The sequence below is a fragment of the Equus asinus genome, chromosome 12, assembly GCF_041296235.1.
Source record: "Equus asinus isolate D_3611 breed Donkey chromosome 12, EquAss-T2T_v2, whole genome shotgun sequence".
NCBI classification, from domain to species: Eukaryota; Metazoa; Chordata; class Mammalia; order Perissodactyla; family Equidae; genus Equus; species Equus asinus.
This window is the reverse complement of record NC_091801.1, coordinates 51,543,423-51,567,322: the sequence shown is the minus strand read 5'-3', so window position 1 is coordinate 51,567,322 and position 23,900 is coordinate 51,543,423. Positions and strand designations below refer to the sequence as shown.

At 31.6% G+C, this 23,900-nt stretch overlaps 1 protein-coding gene across 49 annotated transcripts in view; it reads right to left on the bottom strand.

Annotated features, from left to right (window-relative positions):
- Positions 1-23,900, bottom strand: part of RIMS2 (regulating synaptic membrane exocytosis 2) — a 572,997-nt gene that overhangs the window by 252,106 nt on the left and 296,991 nt on the right. For 31 of the 49 annotated variants that reach the window (XM_070481450.1, XM_070481459.1, XM_044743842.2 and 28 more), the window contains 6 exons: positions 23,525-23,648; positions 21,788-21,834; positions 18,142-18,254; positions 8,268-8,398; positions 4,126-4,297; positions 1,150-1,303 (listed from right to left, as the gene is read on the bottom strand). In XM_070481450.1, coding sequence (XP_070337551.1) covers positions 1,150-1,303; positions 4,126-4,297; positions 8,268-8,398; positions 18,142-18,254; positions 21,788-21,834; positions 23,525-23,648 — 741 coding nt within the window. Of the gene's footprint in view, positions 1-1,149; positions 1,304-4,125; positions 4,298-8,267; positions 8,399-12,079; positions 12,128-18,141; positions 18,255-21,787; positions 21,835-23,524; positions 23,649-23,900 lie in introns of all 49 variants that reach the window. The other 18 variants (XM_070481448.1, XM_070481439.1, XM_070481440.1 and 15 more) reach the window with 1 other exon arrangement.

Here is a 23,900-nt window from a genome sequence, read left to right as displayed (position 1 = left end):
AATGATTTGTTTCCATTCACTTTTCTTTGAAGAATTTTAGTCATGAGGATGAATGAAAATATAATAGATATGATGTTTTCTATTTTAAAAAGTGAAAAGGGTGATAATATTACATTTTACTAAGTAAAGAATTAACATTTGAGAAGTCAAAGAGATGAATCTGTTTGATATAAGACAAAAAAAGAATGAAGGACCAAAAAAATAAAACGCTGATGGATTTTTATAGTTCAAATTGTGATAATAATGGTTAATAAGATATCAAGTAGTAAACAAATTATAAAATAACTTCTGTCATATTTAAAAAGGAAGATTTTTTTCCCTTAAGACGCTATGGAACTTTAACTGAATAAAGGAAAAGAATATATAAAAATAAAAATTTATACATCAAAATACTCTTTCAAAAACAATCTCTTTATGTTTCGGGAAAGTAATGAATAAAGTTTCTCATCAATGAATCAAAAATAAAACTATATTAATACGTAAGGTATTTTGCCATCTATAAAAGCAATCTCACTTCCCGAATTCTATTTTATAGTTTGGACTATGCATAATTCACAGTAAAATGCAAACACTAATAATAATAATAACAACAAAAACAACATCAGTTTATATTACTGAGATTATTTAACTCTTATAACCATCCTATAATGTAGGCATCATTATTTCCATTTTCTAAAGGGGGAAAGTGAAGCATAGAGAAACGACCCACCTAAAGTCATACAGCTCTTAAGCGAGAGAGTCAAAATTTAAACTGGTTTGTCTGAGCAATGTTTATGGTCTTGGTTTCAACCACTTTGCTATAGCCTACGTATTCATAAAGTACTTGGCATAATGAAGGCGGAAATCATAATTTCAGATATCTACAGCTACATGACAAAATTCTACTATATTAGCTATCTCATCCTATATTTAAGATTCTAAGAGCTAAAATTAAAACATAACTGTGCATCATTTCGGGTCATACTGTGATGAATGAATGCCATTAGTATAACCTCATTTTAAGCATATCAAACAATTTAAAAGCTTCAATACCTATGAAAACACTAATAGATGCCTGTTAATACCCATAATAGTATCTTCAAATTCTATGTCATATATATCATTCAAGATAATTCAATAAAGGTGTGAGAAATTTTACTGAAAACTTACTTTGCAACCTGCGTGTTGGGCTCTCTCCATGGAGCTGTCGTCGAGGCATATATGGAGAAGGGTGGGGAAGTGGCAATGAAGAGACATCATGGGTCTGAAGTTTGTACCAATGTGGTTCATCATCTAATAATGCTGTTTCTAATTCAATTAAAATCTACAAAGCCAAGAGACAAAGGACTGTTACATACCAATAAAATAGAATTCTGTTTAATGGTCTCATAACTTTTATAATAATGATAATTGTAACAGTAATGCTGTTAGGTCAAAAGCAAGGTTATATTGCAAAACTGTCAATATATTTTGACAATAATTAAATAAAAGATAAATATTTACAACTTCTTATTGATTTAATAGTTTTAAATATCTAAGACATTTATTTTGTAGACCCTTGATCAGCCACCTACCAGAGGCTGTTAAATTTGCCATTATCAAAATAACACTTTACTAAAAATTTGTAATAATAACTAATATATGTATATATGATTTTATAATTTAAAAAAGCATTTTTATTTGCATTCATTATTTAACCTTTAGAAAAAGTCTTAAATGGGCAGAGAAAAACAAATTAGAAGTGCCTACTGTGTGTTAAGAACTATGTAAAATGTTATCTTAATTCTCAGAAAAAAACCCTACAAGTTTGATCTTTATTATTCATGTTTTACAGATAAGAATACCAAGTCTAAAACAAAGTCTGTCTTACTTAAATCTCTGTGTTCAACATATCCTGCTGCTAAGGATTCAAAACAGGAAAGAAAAAAAAGAACGGATTTCTAATATGAACCATATTGTAATACGGATTTTATAAGATGAATATTTAACAAATTTACAAAGAAAATCAGCCCATAGAAATAAATGACTCTTTTTATTTTCTTTTAGGGTCATGTGCAAATATGACAGTGTTTTTGCTTACGTATATGAGAACCGTTATATAATGACAAATCACTGTTTAGCTAAGGAGGTAAAGATGCAGAACAGCTAAGTTATTCTTTCTTTCTTCCTAAATTTGCCCCAGTCATTCTCAAAATTGCAGATACTCTGTTCCAAATGTTTACATACACACACACACACACACACACACACGTATTTAATCCTCACATTAGCCCTGAGTTACATACTACTATGATTCCCACTTAAAGAGGAAACTGAAGCACAAATAGATTAAATAACTTGCTCAAAGACACAAAGCTAGGAAGTGGTAGTGTCGGGAATGCAGACTCAGGCAGCTGGTCCCAGACTTTGCTCCTAACAACTATGTTACCCTTCTTCCCAACTGGTTTACCACTCTTTGACTCTTTATCTAACAACACTAAGGTCAATATTTCTACGGATTGTTGTTTTTCCCATGAGATTACCATTTAATTTACTCAGGAAAACCAACCACACTCAAAAAAGCTGAAAGCAGTTAACTCTCCAATTGACTCTTCACGTTACAGCTAGAAGTATTTTTCTCAAGTACAAATGCAATCAAGCCATTCTCTTTCTAAAATCTATCATTTGTTCCCATTATCCACAAGATAAAATCCAAACTTCTTAATATGGTATATTAAGGGACATGATCTGGTGTCAGTTTAACCATCAAGTCTCATTTCTTATCACTTTTCTTTCCAATTTTAATACTCCAAGACCCCCTCAACTCTAGTATCATGTTATTTCCACTGCAGGAAATCCACTCCCCTTGACTTTGCTAAATTCTCCTTTTTCTATGGCACCTTCCCTGGACCACTTGCCCTCCCCTGCACGGCAAGTATGTGTATTCCTACTGCATTTTTCCTGCAACAGCAACTGCTATTCTATAATTGCTTATTCACTTGTGTGTATCCCCAGCGGATTATAAATTCCTTGAAAGAAGTAATATGCCTTATTCACCTCTGAGGTCTCGGTCCCTAGCATATTACAGGCACTTTACGGGTCTTAAAAAAATAATCCATGAATAGGGAAATGCAAATCAAAACTACACTAAGATATCACCTTACACCCATTAGAATGACAAAAATATCTAAAACTAATAGTAACAAATGTTGGAGAGGTTGTGAAGAAAAAGGGACCCTCATACACTGCTGGTGGGAATTCAAACTGGTGCAGCCACTACGGAAAACAGTATGGTGATTTCTCAAAAAATTAAAAATAGAACTACCATATGACCCAGCTATCCCACTACTGGGTATCTATCCAGAGAGCTTGAAGTCAGCAATTCCAAAAGTCCTATGCACCCCAATGTTTATTGCAGCATTAGGTACAATAGCCAAGACATGGAAGCAACCTAAGTGCCCATCAACAGATGATTGGATAAAGAAGATGTGGTATATATATATACAATGGAATACTACTCAGCTGTAAAAAAGAACAAAATCGTCCCATTTGCAACAACACGGATGGACCTTGAGGGAATTATGCTAAGTGAAATAAACCAGATAGAGAAGGACAATCTCTGCATGACTCCACTCATATGAGGAATTTAAAAATATAGACAGAGGGAACAGATTAGTGGCTACCGGGGGAAAGACAGGGTGGGAGGTGGGCACAAAGGGTGAAGTGGTGCACCTACAACACGACTGACAAACAATAATGTACAACTGAAATTTCACAAGATTGTAACCTATCATTAACTCAATAAAATTTTTTTTTAAAAATCCATGAATAAAGGATTGAACTACTAGTGGTACAGTTGGTTCAGTAAAGTAAAATGATATATACACTATAAACCCAACAATATATTTGTGAAATACAAACCAACCTTTTATCATTCAATGCTGAGATATCTATAGGAATAAATGTGAAAATTGTCACAGAGTATTTAGAACCATTGTTTTTTATGGCATCAAAATTTTGTCTTAAAGCAGTGGCTAAATTCATTCTGTTAAAGAAATTATGTTTACTTTTTCAGATATTCAAACTATAAAATTTTACTGATAGTCACATAAACCAAAGTATTCAGGGTGACATGAATTGTCCAAGCTTTAAAACAATTCCAGATACCTCTCCTAAGAATTCACTTTCTTCCTCTCGAACTCGAGCTTGATCCCAAAGGGTAATCTCCAGCATTCGTTCCCGAAATTCTCTCCGGTGGACTGGAGAATAAATGAATGTTTGGTTCCATTTGGGCTCCAACGTTTTCTTTACTGTTTTAGTTCTTCTCTTGTTTTTATCACTGAAAAAAATAAGAATATATGAACTTCTATAAACCTTTTTCTAAGTATTGCCCTAAAAATTAACTTAAAATTTCTCAAGAAATAAGCCAAGTGAAGTTTTACCATAAATGTATTATATAATACAAATATTATAATCTTTAAAATTATTACTAAAATTTATAAGGTATATAATTATATCACTTTATAAGTATGACAATAATAGCAATATTTCAACAAATCTGAAATTTTTCCATGACAGATAATCAAAAACTTAAATCTTTCTCAAAATCTAAATAAAACCAGACTGAAGAATCCTAACTGTTAAAATTTTCTAACATATTGTCCTACTGGAAACCTTCAAACTGGCAATTAACCAACAACATTACATATACTATTCACTTAAACTACAGAAGTCTTATTGTACAAAAAGTCTAGCAAATTGTGACCTTCACAACTTCACATCCATATAGTTTAGCTAACGAGCAACTGTAATTACATTTTATCAAGTTACTTTCTTACATACAAGAACTACATACTTGCCCATTTGACAGTTTCGGGTCTTTAAAAACATTGTAAAATTATCTGTATCTGAGGTAGCCACTATAATGTGGGATAGAAATGCAAGCTGGCAATCCTGACAGATGAGACTTCCAACTCAGAGGCTTCCACACTTTTTTGGACTATGTATCTCTATCAAAGGAATGTTTTTGACTATGTATCCCATTATATGCACATATATTTATGAATTATATACATGTATTACTATACTGACGTACTAATATATTGTGTCTATTGGTAAATATTAAAAAATGGGAATTAAAAATTAGATACAAATAAAAATATAAATATTTTATCCTAACTCCAATGGATTGTCTTACATATCCCCTCAGTACATCCATTCTTTTTGGAGATCATTATTCTAGCTTATTAGAGAGGATCAATGGCTGAAGAGGAAGAAAGAAAATCTTCTAGGAAGGAACCGTTAAGCTATCTAGAAAGCCTATTTGAAGTGAGAAGTGGACAATGAACTTCAAGTGGAACCATAATAACTGCTACAAATTCTCTCAGCACAGTACAGTTCTAAGCGTGTTGGGAAATAGGAAACGGGGAGACGTAAGGGATAAAGTGTCTCTGAATTGGGGAGGCTATGCAACTTCTTCTCTTAGTTGACTATAGGGCTTAATGTTTAATATAGGTTTGCCTTAAGTAATCCAGAGCACATATGTTTCTAGAGCACACACATTTAAGCGGCACAAAGCCACCTTAAAGCAATGTATATTTATTAATCTCTGAGGTCTTGGTAGGAAAATAATTTTGAAAGCCCATGTAGGAGATTTTATCTCTATTCAAATTTATGGAAGAGTGGTACTGTAAATAAAACTAAATAAATAATAGAAATAGTAACAAACACTATGATTTATGACTCGTTCTGTCACTGCCTCCCTTCATCTAAAATTTTAATGAATATTTACAAAGCTTCTAGTAATTATATTCCATCCATTAGAGAATGAAATATGAGACCCTGTCAAGAGATAACATTCCTTCCATGAAGGACAGGAAGAAAGCATTTAGCAGGAGCATTGCTGTCTAATTCAAGAATGCTTTATATTGCAATCGGAAAGGGAATAGAAGAATAAGCCTAGACTTGCTCTTAAGGAGTGAAAAAAGTTCTCAAAGAATGACTATATTAGAAAGGTTTTCCATACTGTGTAGGAGAGAGACTAGATAATCTCTGAGGTTCCTCATAAACCCACCGTACATGATTACAAATTTAATAAGGCAGATTAGTGTGTATAAAGCACTAATCCATAAAAAGAACCATAAAAATTATCATATCTTCAGCAAGTTAAAAAAAAGTAAATGTTTTATTTTTTTCTAGAAGTATAACTAAAGTTATCACAATAAGATCATGCTGTATAAGTCAAATACTGAAAAGCTGCTAAAAGTATTTAAAACCTACGATCAATAAGCATGCTATAGAGATATTTTGTAAATAGCAGCCTAACGATAATAAAATAAATAAGTGATCACTAGCAGCATCATTAAATTGTTGAGATTGTAATTACTTCTTTTAAAAATAAAATTTAATCTAAAGCTTTTTCTATTATTTTCATGTTACCAGTACTTTTGGTTTCCATTTAATTTAACTTAGTAATAGCATGCAAAGACTTGATATTTTTCCTCAAAATGAAAGAAAGAAATATATTTTGACTGGTAACCAACTTTACTTCAAGATATAAAAAAATGTAAAGCACATCCAGCTATTTCTTAGAGTACAGAGTACACTTTTGAGAAAACAGTGTTTTGAATGGCTTGGCTGCTATACTGACCTTTAGACTAAATCTCTTCTAAGTAGCCTCACTTGCCCCTCCAGGAATTCTTATTAACAAAATGACATCAATTGTTTTCTATGTTCACTTATTCAAATAATTTTTCTCCCAGAGAAGTTGTCGAGAAAAATGAAATAATTCATATCCAAAAGCACAGTTTTTCATTCATGCAAAAACTTGCGTCAAGAGCAAAAAACAGCAATAACAAAAGTTGTTGAGATGATAATGTAGCTGTTTCTGAGTTAACCAGAGAATTCTTTTGTCTATTAAAGATAAAACCCTGACAAAATTCTATCAATAAAGTAAGCTACAAACTTGCTTAAATATTCTTCAAATTCCTGATAACTGACAAAGAAACTCAGCTAAAAAATAATCAGAGAATAAAATATTCAAATGTTTCTCACATTTTTTGGTGTTGAGAAAAGATAAAAACACTAAATTTGGAATATAAAGGAGTGGTTAAAAGGAACTTCCCTCACATTTTAGCTCTATCTGCTCAGAAAGTTCGTGGAGGGATGTAAAATAAAATAAAACTAAACAAAAACAGTCAATCAGGAAATAAATTCACTAATTTGAGAGACTTTTATCATCTTAAAATGTAAGTATTTTTCTTCAAAGGTTTGAGTGAGTAGAAACCAAAGTTATGTGTGTGCATAAAAATAGAGATGGGGGGCCGGCCCGGGGGCGCAATGGTTAAGTTCACACGTTCTGCTTCAGTGGCCTGGGGTTTGCCGGTACGGACATGGCACCACTTGGCAAGCCATGCTGTGGTAGGCATCCCACATATAAAGTAGAGGAAGATGGGCACGGATGTTAGCTCAGGGCCAGTCTTCCTCAACAAAAAGAGGAGGATTGGCAGCAGTTAGCTCAGGGCTAATCTTCCTCAAAAAGAAAAAAAGTAGAGATGGGAATGCAGCATTTCCTGCAGGTTTTTATGATGGCACTCTAAGGATGCTTAGACTAAGCAACCTATGTGTGCTCTAAGAAGCCAAGTGACTTGGCCTCCAGGATGGTAGGGTAATATGACTGTGACATCTGTCATCCAACTGAAGTTTAAGCTAGATGTAACCCTCTAGTTATGGATATCCTCCTCCTCCCTTGCAGTCCGAAGTGTATCCCTCTCCGGAAGACAGCACAAAGCAAACGATGCTTGAAGAAGCTGATTCTGGGCCCTGTGGTGAGGTGTCTTTGATGATAAGGGGTGATGAAATATAAAGCATACTCACTAATTTTACAGAATATAGAGAAATAATACCTTAATAAGAGAAGATAGAAATTGTAGAGGAATATGATGAGTACCTTTCAGTACCATTTTCAGCTTTTTGCCTCTGCAGTTTGTGTTGAAAATGCATTTGATTTAAAAGAGGATAATTTTTAATGATTTTGATAAATGAAAATATACATTATTTAAGAAATAATCCACATAACTTAAATATTCAATAAAGTAATTTATGTTATAAACATTTGATATAAGTTTTAAAACAATCTCAAAGTATTTACTGTCACTATTTTGATTCCTAAAAGTCATTATGCTTACGTTAAACTTCATAAGTATATGACTGGTACAATAAAAATAAATGATACAAAATTGAAACATGAACTGCTATTAACATTTCTCTTTTATTTTCAGTAACATTTATTTTTGTTTTTATATCCCTACCTTCTGTCTGGAAGAAAGTAAATTTTAACATAAGGGTTCCTTGGCCTCCCATCTTCCCTGGAAGGGAGATCCTTTGCTCCCAAAATTGTAACTATTAATTGGTGACCAACCTTGTCAAACCATAGTTTTATCTGAAAAGCAAAAATATTCATTTATCAGCTTAAACATTTACTACCACAACATGTTTACATTCCCAATCTTGACCCCATTCTCTTACCCTAATATTAGCACAGAATATAAATTTCACTTAGTAAATTGTGGTCAGTTAAAATAAAAGGATATGCTATAATAACTTCAATGAATAGAGGAATTAATTCAGATATTTTGGTTCAATTGATAAATCACTTGGACTTTTTGTTTTCTTAATTTGATTGCTTATTAACAGGCACATAATAATTTACACTACCATTATTAAAGACTTTATATACAATGATTGCTGTATGTCTATCTTTATGCAAGAATCACTGAAATTCATTTTGGTTCCCCAACAATGCTGAGTTGAGAATAAGTGCTTAAAGTGAATTGAATAGATAACTTGTTTATATGGCTTTCATAGGGAATTTTTAAGCAAATGCTTTATGTTATTCCACAGCAGAACACATTTCAAAGATTATAAGCAAGGGGGAATTATTAATAGCTTTACTCAATAGACTCCTTAAGTTTGTTTTTAAAACTAACAAATTCATCTTTTAAAATTTTTCTTAAACAGATATAAAGTCTCTTTCTCATTTGTGAAAGCAAATGTATCACATCCTTAAAATAATAAGGGTCTATTTTATAATTCAAGATGAGAAAATATGAATAATTTCTCTATGCCATAATTAAGGATTGGAACTTCACATCCAGCTGCTGAATTCATTTGATTTAACAAGTGTCACCTCCCACACACACATCTCACACTCCCACACCTGACTAGCTGATTCTACCGTGTCAGGATCTGGAACTAGGGCTCTGACTAACATTTTGGTTCAGAACTCAGCACATCTCTGATCACTACCTCAAAACCAAAATTGAATCAGAAATTTGGAATTTGGAAATAAAATTATATTTATATAATACAGATAGTTTTATGGCTTATATATATTTTAATGGTTTAATTTTTTCCTGTTATTTGGATGTACGATATTTGTACATTTAAAAAATTTAGCATCAGTTCAACAAATTTAAACATACATCTCACATCAGTCTTTCCCTCTCCTCTCCAAAGCGGACAGTCAGTTCTGGGTCAGGCTCCAAGATACACAAATAAATATACATCATATACATAAAAATCATATAAATAAATATGTATATCGATGATATACTGGTAGTTCAGTTCCAATTCTAACATGGCTTTGTTGAGTGCCTCACTTCATATCTTAGAGAATGAGAGGCTGAGCAAGACTTTTGAGACAGAAAAGGAAGACCAATGGCCAGAAGAGTATATAAAATTATTTATATGCTTTTCTTTCCTGTCAAATGTAATTAGCCATCTTATAAGAATAATAGTAAGAAAAATTTAAATTTTAAAAATCATTATTACTATTCTTTATGTTAAGTCTTTATGTTTAATGCTGGTATTATCTTGCTGTTGTGTAACAAAGTTTTCCTAGTGAAGCTGCTAAGTAGAAACAGACTCTAAACAGGTGTTTCTTGAACTGTGGTTAACAAACCTCCTGCATCAGTATTAACTGGCTTGTTTCTCACAAAGTTCCAAATTCCTGTGGCCCACCTCTCACCTACTAATCAGAATGGGGCCCAGGAATTTGCATTTGAACAAGTTTTCAGGTGATTCTCATGGGCATTAAAGTTTGAGAACCACTTGTCTTAGTCTAGGAGATCAACAACCTGAAAAAAAAGCCTCTAACATTTGCATGGGAAAAAAGTTCAGATATTTGCTTGCCTAGCAATATTAGCACACAGATACCGATGAGGATAGGTGGAAAAAGAGACTAAACTATTCTTCTGACAAAAGATATGAGGGGGAAAAAAAAGTAAGAAATACAAGAATGCCTCATATACAATATGAAACAAATGTTGTCAGATAGCAACATGGTTCATCTAAAATGTGTGACTAAAACCAGATTAATTTCTGATATTCTCTATTTTCTATAGGAATAAAAAAGCTTATCGTTTTATTTTTCCATGATATTAAAAATCCTTCTCTGAGAATCATGACATGAATATTAGGCACTTCAAACAGAAAAGGATTCCAAAAGGCTAAAACAATTTTTTTCCAATAAACTTTACACTTGAGAAACAAAGAAACAATAATTATTATTATTAGACTAAGCTCATAAGTTAGGGAGCAAATTATTGATTTCTGTGAGGTTTTTTTTGGAAGGATTGAGACTAAGCACTTGTTGCCATCTCCAAAGGCAATATTTTGCTCCCTTAATAAAAATCATTACAGCTAAACATCTGAGATATATACTTCAAATGCTTGATAAGGAGTATTCTTTTTCGATTTTCTTATGCCATGGAAAATCAAAAGTATCACTTATTAATAATATTCATTTCTCATACAAACATATTAGGCATATGGCTTTATATTTTCACAATAATACTTTACAGTTTGTTAAATTATAATTTACAAAAATATAAAAGTTAAAATAATATAAATATGAAACAGGTACATCTTAATTTTACTGACTTCATGATCAAAATTACACTTTTTAATAAACTGTCCTAAGCTGGGCATTTGATCAATAGCTCTAATTTTCATTTTATATTACAGGATTTACATTGAAGTTTTTAATAGCTATCCAGTTCACATTATCAAAATGGTATTATTTTATTAGCTAGATTATTTTACCACATTCTTAAATTTCTTATCTGTGCTTTTTAAACGAATGGTTAAATATCTGTTCTCCAAAATACAAGAAATGTAGTTCCACAATTCTAGCTATGACATACTTCTTAATTTATTTCAATTTCATTAATAAAAACTTTGGTATCATTTTACTATAATTATCATTCCAGCTTTATGATATAACATTTGTAAATTTCCTAAGCAGAACCTGAGCAGCACGAGTAAATATTTTATACCATATATTAATTAGACCAATTCCAACTTTAGTTTTTAAAATTTAAACTAAATTAGTATTATCCAAAACCAACAACAAAAGAAACCATGCAGCAAAGCAAGGAAAGCATAATACTACTTTTAAAAATAAAAACTATATTGACGTTACTTTACCATAGAAGGGTTTCCTAATGAAAAGAGGCAAACAACTTGTACCCAAGTAGTACAGTAAAGTCAAATGGAATTACAATTACAAAATATAAACAAAATAAATCCAGTACATTTTATTTGATTGTGATTTCGTTTTTTCAGAGTAATATACTTTCCAAAAGTATACATAATATGCATAAAATTCATATTTTAGATAAGGTACAAATTTATTTGCCAATCTCCTCAAGGAGTTATTGCTTGGAAAATGCAAGAGAATGATGTTAAGTGATATAATGAATGATTTAAAGAGACAGCAACCTTAGCATAATAAAGGAAGATATCAACAGAATAAAATTAGCCATTTCTATCAATGTACATATATAAGTGGAATCTACATTAAATGCCACTCTGAAACCTATGAGTTTTAGTATTCAGTTCATCATATAAAATCACTAACAAAGATTGTCTCTTTAAATTTTTATTGTACTTTAATCCTCATGCATAATTTTACAAGGTGGCTCATAAAATGATTTGAAATTCAATAATATGGTTTGGAGCAACATACCAAAAAAAGTTTTCCTACTACGCATTTTCCAAAAACATACAAATCAGGATTAAAACACAACTTTAGTTTCTATCAGGCAGACAAGGCCTTTACCTGAACCCTAGGAACAAAAGGCGTTGTTCTTCTACTAAGGCTTTGGCTCTGGTAAGCAAAATTAAAGAAAAAAGCAATAAAACAAAACCAAAAAGGACAACACGCTGGAACTAAAAGACCAAAAGTAAAAACTAACACAACTATCCCTTAAACATAATTTTCCATGACCATATATACCTAAATTAAGTACTTCAATGTAATGGATAAATTAATTTTGCCAAAATGCTAAACTATATAAAAACCGTATAAAATCTTAGAAATTTTAAACAAGATCTTTTAATGTAGTCAATATAACAGGAATTAAGACTGAATGTAAAATAACATATTTGGGCTCATATATTCTGAAAGAACGCATGTGAATATAACCCAAGAGTCAAGAAATTTCAAGTTTCACCCTTAAACACTCTACAAAGAAAAAAATGATAGTCCAAGAAGTTAGATGAAAATGCAGTACGGAATTATTAGTGGAAAGTCATCTGTAGAATTGTGACTTATCCAAAATGATGTCTAACAAAAGTCTAAAAAACATTAGTCAAGTCAGCTTTAGCATTTCTTAAAAGAATAAACACAGTAAGATAAAAGTGTGCTGGGATGCACTGGATTAATTAGCTGATTCATACTTTAAGAATCTGTATCAGGTTCTGGTATTTAAACACTATTTTCAGACATTTATTATGTACCGTTTAAGATAACACTGTTTATTGCTAATCACACTTAATAATGACAATAATATCTCATTTCTTTATATTTTTCCAAGTCTTTACTGACCGCTTATTGCAAGTTTATTACCTCTAACAATGCTAGGTGGTATTTGCTATTATCTCCAATTTGTAGGTGAAGAAACAGAGACTCAAAAAAAGACCAGATACACTTGTGAACACTCAAACAAAAGGTAAGATAGTGTAGAGGTAGAAAATAGAACTCAGTTCTGATTAAATCAAATCAAATCAAATTAAATTTCAAATTCTTAGAGTAAAATCAAATTTCCTTTCTCTTCTCACTTATTTTGTTTTCATTTTGAAACAGTTTCCAAAAGATACCACAAGAATCAGAATTTTGTGCCTTTGTTAAGGCCTGCCAACAGTTAAATCAGGGACAAAACCAGATGCATATCTCTGGGTTTGGAAATGGATTTCAAGGCATTTAACCTTGCTTCCTTCCCCAAGATTCCATTCCATTCCTCACATTTCTCACGGATGTCTCTCTTGTCTAATTCAAACACCTGTATATGGTTAAAGGCTTCAGACTTTTCCACTGCTACATGGATAATAGGTACTAGGCGGACCGTTGTCTAATTCAACCATCATCAGACGGCCACTAAGACATAAATCTAAAACCCAAAGGAAAGCAGATCCTAAAAGCAGATTATCATTCAATTATATGAGTCACCTTCTCTCTCTCCAACAACCAAGGCAGTCTTAAATCTCAGCTGTCTTCCTTTTTATGTCGAGACATTCCCAAAGGAAAAAAGGAATGTTTAGATATGGAGTGTGTTACTGATTTCTGTCTGCATAACCCTAGGCGGATAATTCTCTGGCAAATGGGGAAGGGATGTATGAAATTCATAGAGATTAAGCATGGTGAAGGAAGGGACTCTACTTAGAAATAGATTTTATTTTCCTTGTCCTCTCACCTGTTCTACTGTTTTAGACCAAAAATATCAAGGTAATGGAAGGTTTTTGCAAGTAAATATGACTTTATAAACTAAAAGATTTACTTTAAAAGGAATAGTACTTTGAAATAAACTAATCCTTTAAGGCAAACATTTTTCCATTTTCTAAAATGATTTCAAATGAGCAACACACAGATTTCTGAAATCAATTGTCTCAAATCTATGGCAATTTAAACCTAATCTTCACCCATAAGTTTATACACTAAACTCGGCTATAAAAACATATTTCTATTAGTTTTTTTCTAATTGAGGTTAAATTTAAATAATGTACGATTAACCATTTTAAAGTGCACACTTCAGTGGCATTCAGTGCATTCACAAAGCTGTGCGACCAGCACCTCCTAGTTTCAAAACTTTTTCATCACCCCAGAAGAACACCCTGTATCTATTAAGTAATCACTCTGCATTCCCCCATTGCTCCAACTCCTGGCAACTACTAAGCTGCTTTCTGTCTCTATGGATTTTGGATATTTCATATAGGAATGGTAAAGTATTGAGTATCTCACTACAATTTGTAATTAATATTAATTCATTTATTTTAAGAATCAAATATCTGATAAATATCTGTAACAACCCAGCCTCATACAAATGAAGAATTTGAATTTGTATATCACAATTTATTTTGCGTTTTTAATGTCACTTCACACTATATACTGCACTAATCTCTTTAGGACATTCCTTTTATGCAATACTTCTGGAATAACAAGGTCGTGACAATGACATATATAAGAAAAAAGCTCAAAGAAAAACTTTCATTTACGAAAGTTTTAAGAAGGCTATAGAGTTTCTAAGGAGATATAAAGGATACATACCTATTCTTCTGTTACTCATTCCCTTTAAATGGGCATATAAAAGTGATATGTACAATATTTACAAGCTCATCACTAAAAATGGAGTCAGAAAAATATTAAAACAAAATAACTTAGGGAAACATTGCAACCATAAATCAACCACAGACTCTGAAGTAAAATAAACTATAAATGTCAATAAGAATCAGTGTGTTCCTATAAAAAGAATTCTGAGCCATTTCTCACTTTTAGAAGAGTTGAAGGCTATATTTTATCTTAACATTCTATCAAAAAACTAGCCAAAAACTGCAAAATAATTTTAAAATATTGAGAAGATTACAAAAGTGATCCTCTGAAGAAGGAAACTGCTAAATTATAGAAATCACAAATTTTAAAAAGAATCAAAATGCGGGAGTGGTGACACTGAAAAGGCTAACATATAGTTCAGATGTCATAAACCTGAGCTCACACAGATTTTCTCACCAAATACATTAATGGAGCTTTCATAATTATGCCCTACAATAATAACAAGCAGCAGCACAATTCAAGCATGGAGAGGAAACACACTGGATAAACTTTTAAAAATCATTAAGAGCCTTGAGCATAAAAGTTTAAACAACAATTTGCATTATATGTGTATTTTCTATTTGAGAAAATATCAGTCCACGAACTGACATAAATATATTAACAAAGGTCAGCTCACACACTATACAAATTATCTTTGTTCTCAGGCATTAGAAATGTCATGATTTTGCGAGTTGTGAGCCCAAGTAAAATTTCACCAAAAGCAAAACTGCCCAAAGATAAAGTAGAAGGATATAGGAATTGTAATGTTGCCTTGCGACTTCCAAGGGGTTTTCCTGAAGGGTCGTATATGTGGACACATACTTTCTCAACCTCTATATCATTAGAGCAAACCAAAATTGTCTCCAGTTGGAAGAAATAGGGTTAAATATAAGAGGAAATACCATATCCATAAGGGTATCTTGCTTATGTTTTCCTGCATGCAAAGAATGAATATAAAATTAAGTTTCATGAGAGTAAAATCTACGTCTATCTTATTCACTGTTGTATTCCCAGCTACTAGTATTATGGCTCACCTGGGGTCAGAACTTAACATCTACTTCTTGAATAAATAATTACAGTTTAATTTGGGAAAAACATTTTGAAGGAAAATCTGGGCAATAGATTTCAATAATCTTAAAACTGTTCTTTTTCCTTTCATATTGTAATTTTACTTCTGGAAAGTTAGCCCAACAAGAGAATTTTGTTCTAACTAAATATGGAAGATTTACATTCAAGGATTTCCATGGCATCATTATTTATAACAATATAAATTAGAAACAAGCAAGATAGGCTATAAGAGCAAATCACATTAAAATGGAGTATTAAATAGCTACTAAAATCATTTTAAGAGAAATTTTTAGAGAAAAAGGTTTAAAGAAAAAAGTACAATATATTGCTGAATGAAACAGCAGGTTTCAAAATAGTATACACAGATTTATTACAGTTTTGATTGAAAATTTATATGTAGTGAATGATTATATTTTAATGGTAGGATTATGGGTGACTTTTAAGTTTTATTTATCTGTACTTTCTAGATTTAACGCAACAAATATGTATTATAAATATTATCTTACTGGAACATACCCCTTCCAAATCATAAGAAAATGATAAAATGTACACATTTTAAATTACAATTACACGGATTTTAAACCGATATCATTTATAAATCTAAATACTATAACTTTACACTATTACATATACATTTAGAAGCAAAACTTAAGTTTACATTTCCCCCAAAATATTTAACAGTCTTAGCTTTCTACCATATTCATTTTGAACCATGAGGAAAAACAGTTCAATTTAAAATTTCTCTAAATGTCTGCACTGTGCTCTTCACACTCCCCTCCTAGTCCAGTTTCTAATAGGGCCTTGGGATTTCAAAGGAGGTAACAAAGTGGTACTTACTTATTAAGGAAGTCTAACTCCCGCTCCCTCCTCCAACTGAAGCCAACTATACACACACACATACACACACACACACACACACACACACAGATTTATTTATGTGCAAGCATCATTCAGCCACCCAGAGTATTATTTACAGATGAACTAATTAAATAGAGCCATAATAAAATAAAATAAAATAAAATAAAATAAAATAAAATAAAATAAAATAAAATAAACAGCTAACATTTATTAGCACTTTCTAAAATGGCGGAAGAAAATACACATAACATTTGTAAGCATAAATGACAACATCTGTGCTGTCAATATATGTACAAGAATAAGTAGAAAGACACTACTTAGTGTGGAAAATGGAAAAAAGACCACTGTCCTCAAATGAAAAAGCCCACTCTGTTTATGAAAGAGAAAGGAAAAGAAAATAATAAAGAGAAGAAAATCATTTTAGTAAGACATTTACAATCTCCTAATAGTATCTCATCTTCTTTCTTGCATAACTTTTCTGTTATTGTCACTTTTGTAATTAAAATAGTCCTAGAACAGACATGTCTAATGACTTTTTCAATAATTTTAATATGTTAATTTTGTATATACTTCCTATATCTCCTTTTAATTAATGAAAATTCTTCAGCAAAAATCAACCTTCCCTTTCCCAAAAAAATAAAAAGAGAAATTTCGTACCTGATTTAACAAAAGGCTTTTTTTATTACTCTTAAAATATTAGTTTTAAGAGTACAATTTACTCTAAACTAAGAGAATAGTTTAGTTTTTAGTCACAACATCTTTTATCCAAAATTCAATGTCTGAATTTTGAGAATCTAAATAGTTCTTAACACTCACAAAATTTCCAGTTTAGTAATTCCCTGGCATTACTGTCCGTATTAACCTGTATGTTTCTAAAATGTAACTGGATAAATTTTAGTATTTTAATATACTTAAATGGTTTAAAAAGAGAATGACAACTGAAGAAATTAATAAAAAGTGAGGGCTTACATTCACAAAGCTCTTCTAATATGGACATAAAATGCATAATTGAAATACTAACTTTCATTACAAAATGTTCAAATTAGGGATCACTTAATATGAAATTACCTGGTGTACTCAGTAATCTATTATGTATTTCCCCATTTACTTAGTTTTGCCTGTTGACAAAAGCATTTCAGAACAATATTCATATCCCAATGATTACTATGAAATTCACCCCAAATTTCCTTAAGTTTGAAAAGCAGGGAAGAGTATATAAATATTTACTTTATCTTAAATACACCATCTTTGTACACTGTAGCATTTTTATTTCTCTTAAAAGTCGATGACAAATTATAGTCATTTTAAGGTATTGAGCAAAATCATGACCTTGAATTTTGGAATAAAATTACTAAGGTAAAAAAGATTTTAGGTACCTTCACAAATTCTAACTCTCATTAAATTCCAGAAAAACTAACTTTAATAAAGAAAGTACTACACTAAATAATTAAAATTGAATTTCAATGAATTAAAATTACTAAGAATGAAAAAGTTGATAGTTAAAAGCAAATTATATTCTAAGAAGAACTTGGTTTACTAAAAACTAGCATCATATAGTAAAAACACTACTTGATATTCCAAAAAGAGAAATTAATTTAGTGATTACATACTGAAAGTTGTCCAGATAAGAACTGTGGAACATCCCTCAACATGCCAGGACTCATAGGAGAGGTAACGGAAATAGAAGGACGATCCATTTTTTGAGATTCGAATGAGCTAGAACCTGAAATGATAATTATACATGAAGAATAATAACAATGACTCCTCATTAATATTTAATAATCTTTATCACATATCTTTTAAATTATTTTTTAAATGTCCACAAAACGTCATTATACAGACCATTTTCTTAGCCACAATGTTTCAAATACACTGAGAGGGGTTTTTCTTTTAAGCTAAGTGCAGCTTACGGATTCTCTTAAGACCAAGGGTGAATCATTTTCTGTGCCAATTATACTAGAGACAGACCTCTACCTCAGGGCCTAGTTACTTTGTCTGCTATGTGTGCTAAACTCATATCTTGCAAAAAGATATTAAGAAAATTTTAAAATAGAAACTTAGGGAAGAAAAGCCAAAATGTAAATCAATACAGCAACTTGAAGATGATCTAAACTTGTAATGCTCGAAACATAAGTACCAGAAAGTTAATTATGAAATGTTTTCAAGAAGTGACTTTTTTAACCATATCTGGAATTATAAAGGCAGAAAGGAAGAGAAGAGCTATGAAAAAAGATACAGAATAGTAGAAAAAGCAGAACCACAGTACCCAGAAGTTATATGTATGAATTTATTTCTATGGAGGGGAAGGAACAAATCAGAAAATTAATGAAAATGGGGGTATTGGGATACTGGGGGAATTAAGTGCCTGGAATTCTGGGTTACGCATTTTAGCATTAACAAAGTATCCCTGCTAAGCTCTTATGATTGAGGCAATAAAATTGCATTTGAGAAAGATGACTTTACCACTTATTTAAAGTGCAGATTCAATTGAGCAAGATGGAAAAGAGTTAAGAACAAGTAGAATTCAATAAAATAACAATAGGAATAGTTGCAAAAATGGAATGGAAAGAGAGAATTCAGACAATATCACAAAATAAGAAAATGAGGGCTCAAAAAATAACTAGATATGAGAGATAAAGGGAAGAGGGGGGAAAACATTAAGATTTCAAGTCTTATGATGAGACATGGGGTCAAGAAAGTCCCCTATGTCTCTGTCTTGTTCTCTGCACAGGACAGTGCTGACATTCCATGGGACGTAGAACACTGGAGAGAAGTCCTGTGTTTGAGGGAAGGGGTGGAGAAGTTAATTTGGAACACAGTGATCCTGTGACACCTCCAAGACATCTAAGGGGAGATGTAAAGCAGGTAACTGGATATATGGATGAGACAAAATGTTGAGTAGACAGTACCACTAGAAATTAAACTGTAAAATGTCTCCCTAATTGGAGGCACAAGTGGATAAAATTCACCTCCAGAGAGAGTATAGCACGGTGTAAAATAAAGGGGGAAACTCCAAGTCTTGGAATCAGAAGTAATGGTGATACTTTTTATAGTATTTAGAAATGGAAAGAATACTGACTTTATAGTAAGAAATAAGCTCAGTTTTATACGTGTTAAGCTTCAAGTAACAGAAAGACACTTAAGAGAACATATTCTTTTTTTTTTAAGATTTTATTTTTCCTCTTTCTCCCCAAAGCACCCCAGTACATAGTTGTAGATTCTAGTTATGAGTGCCTCTGGTTGTGCTGCGCAGGGCGCCGCCTCAGCATGGCCTGACTAGCGGTGCCATGTCCGCGCCCAGGATCCGAACCAGCGAAACCCTGGGCCACCGAAGTGGAGTGCACGAAGTTAACCACTCGGCCACCGGGCTGGCCCCTAGAACATATTCTTTAAGTACTCAGGGATGAAGGGACAATGATAGAGCATTCTGATAATGTAAACTCAGGAGTCGTATGGCAATCAAAACCATATGAAGAGAAGAATTTACTGAGGAACTAAGGACAGAGGGTTAAGAATTGGGCCTTGGAGAAATTTATTCTTCAACGTTTAAAGGATAAAGGATTGAACCTAATTTGAGAAAGGACCCCTGTCTCCTCAGGAACAATTTTGGAATTGTAGCCTTGTGTCTTCTTAAATAGCTGTAACAAGATAAAGGGTTCCACACTGCTCACATAACATCACAATGATGTAACATAAGTGAATAAAAATTTTACCTACTTCATAGGATTGTTGTAGAAACTAAATGTGACAATGTAGGTTCAACATCAAGCACAGTTTCAGGCACTCAATAAAATGGGAGCAATCATGATGATGATAATATCATTATACATAATGAATATTATTATCATTACACTTGTACTTACTATGTTATAGTTTCATGTGATCATAATATTATTTTGGATAAAATGATTTAACACCTAGCCAAAAGTACTAAGTCAAATAGGCCATATGACCATATTTTATAGTGAAGAGCTATGCCATTCCAAAAGGAGTTCACCTCTCTGGTAAAGATTTTTTTGAAATTTATACTCATAATTGTAATATAAAAGAAAATACCTATTTTAATAGTATATTCTCAATTATTGTGTGTGTAGAGAATCTGACCACTTCTCAACACTTTCATTGCTACCACCACGGACTAAGTCACCATCGTCTCACAACAAAAACACTAAAACAGTCTTCTCACTGGTCTCTCTGCTTTCATTCCTGACTCCATTTAATCTATTTTCCACATAGTAGCCAGATTTTAAAACATAAGTCTCTCCTTAAAACCATTCTATGTAGCTCTTGGTTTCCCTCAGAGTAAAACCGAAAGTCTTTACAGTGGCTTGTAAAGTCTACACAACTTGGCTGCCCATTACCCCAATCCTCCTTCCTACCATTCTTCACCTTGCTCACTCTGTTGCAACCCCACTGGCCTCCTTGCTTTTCCTTAAATGCATCTTAGGCTTTCCTGCCTTGGAACCATTGCACAGCTGGTCCCTGAACCAGGAAAGCTTTTCCCCCAGATAGCCACTCTTTCAAATCTTTGCTCCAATCCTTCCTTCTCAATGTGGTTTATCCTGATCAACATATTTCAAATTGCAACCTGCTACTCTCAATCAAACAAGAAATTTGGTTCACTGGAAAAAATTCATTTGTATTACATCTGAAATAGCACTCAAACACAAGTAATAAAAAGTGTGTATTTAACATTATTTAAACTTATACGTGTATTGTTCCATTACTATTCTAATGTTAAATCAGAACTATTATGGCATTTTCTAAAAACGTAAATTAGAATATACATAATTATTCACTAGATTGTCCCAAGTATTTCCCCACTTAACTGAGGGTTAGGTTACAAAGCAGTACATTTTAAAATCAGGGAAAATTTGAGGGGGGTAGAAAGTGAAACTTTTGAGAGTAATGGTATGTTTGTTATTTTTTATTGTGATGATAGGTTCACATGTATGTCAAAACTTATCTAATTGTGCATTTTAAATATGTACAGTTTATTGTAATATACCTTAATAAAGCTATCTAAAGATACACAGTAATTAAGATGTGGTTAAAAAAATTGTCTTCAAATATTATAAACTTTTGTACTTTTCTCACAATGACAAGAAATAATACTAAATTTTTCATCTTTATATGATATATTTAATAACAAGATTACTGCATTTCTTATTTTGTATTAACAGATAAAACACTTCATTTGATCCCTGTTGAATGACATTACTAATAACATTTTCTTCTAGAATAAAAGAAACTTACTGGACTCCAGTTGTGCATGTGTGCTATCAGGTATCCTAGGTATATCTCTGAAATGATAGAAAAGAAAAAGAAAACAAGAAATTGTTGCAACAATTAATGCAACTGCTATTTTGATCATTATCAACCTATATTATAACATGGCAGTGTAAAAAGAACAAAATGTGTATGATGGCAGCACTATATAAATAAGAAAACAAAATTCATAGTACTTTATTGCTAATAAAAGTATTCTGGGCTAACTCCAACTACTTAAATTGAATTAAAATTCATATTTTTCATATAATTCATATAATTAAAATTCATAAAAACATACACTTTATTTTCTATGTGCCTCACTAAACAATTATCCATTCTAAAAAGTTTCTGTATTCAACAAGATAAGTTTTATAGAAACATTTTAATTCTATTCTATGCTTTATTTTTACCTGCTGTTGTTCTAAATCAATAACATTAAAATTCAAAGAAAATATCTACAAAACAAAAATTAAAACATTCAGATTGTGATTGAAATTTTTAAATGTAATAACTCCAGAGCAAAATGCAAACATGTTTCTTGTTGGGATTTACAAAAGTACCTTATAACTTCATTTACACCAAAAATACATACTCCTTTTTCTTTTTCTTTGAGATTTGCCACGATGGTTAGATAGTAATGGTTAAAATCATTCAGAGAATTACATAAAAGAATATTTAAGACATTAAATAAAAATATGATTAGTGGATCCTTAACACCAAGAAATATATTTGGTTAATACACTAAGCTGATACAGTGGTTTTACCACATTACAAAACTATGAAAAGACAAGATGAAAAATAGATACAATTTCATGTACCAGATTCATTACTTTTGAAAGGAACATTTCAAAAACTGTTACCAACTTAAGTCATTTTCTCCAGCATAAATAGGGATCAAAATAATATAGTCCAATCATTTCCTGAACACATAAAAACTGGACATTAGTATTCTACAATAAAGAATAATTTCTATATCCTCCACCCTAGAATGCTCTTACTCCGAACATAAATGTAATAATTCACTGTCAACTTATATTTTTTATTGCTTTCTTTAGTTATAAGTATACCTTCTACATTGGCTTAGAAAATAAGCTTCTATAAAGGAAATACTTCTCTGATATTTAATGAGTAATTCTCATAATATAGAAACAAAGGATTATATTTACTGCCAACTTCTGAAAATTGTCCATAAATTTTGTAACAAATTACAAAAGCCAAAGAGTAATTGGCACTTGCTTATTTTTTGTCTGTTTCCTTAAAGATGTTATATTTTTCCTTAAATTGTTCCTTCTATTTGGGAATACTATGCCATTAGGCCTCTCCTTTCTATGTTGAAATCTCCATTTTGAAACAAATATGTAAAATTCATAGAATATAGTTGATACTCATTTTTACAATGTAGAGAACCAACAGTTCACGACATTTCCTTTAAAAGTACTTGCTAATATAGTCCCCTTCTACTAATGCTTTTAGTAGTCTACTAAGCTATGAAAATAATAGAAATAATAAACACCTAAATATTTCTTCTTCTTTTGTAATTGTATATTCTAGCATGATCAGATAAAGAGATGTCATGATTTTTGAAGAGGTACTTTTAATAAAGGAGAAAAGAGCATTGTCCTCAAAATTATTTATTTTTATAAAACAATCAGACATTTTTGGATTGCACATTACAAATTGTTTACTAATAGTCAACTTTATACATGTATGAAACCAACTCACCCAATAGGCCTTGAAACAACAAGCTCCACTTGTGGTTCGGGTTTGGATTCCAGAATGATGTTATATACTTCTTCAAATGTGGCTCCTTGCAATGGCCTTCCATTCCATTCTAACACTTCATCACCTATTGTGTGTGTCAGTAATGATAATCTTAGAAAGAAAAACTAATCCCGTAAAATGCATTTGAAACAAAAGCAATCTTAAGTGGCAATGAACTCCATAGAATAAAATCACCATTATGGAATAAAAAATATGCTGAAGAACAGCTCCAGTGGCATAAAATTTGATGACCAGGATGATTAGTATATTTCACCCAAAAGGACAAGTGTCAGAGGACAAATTACATGAAAGTTATCTTCTGTGTTTTCTATGATTT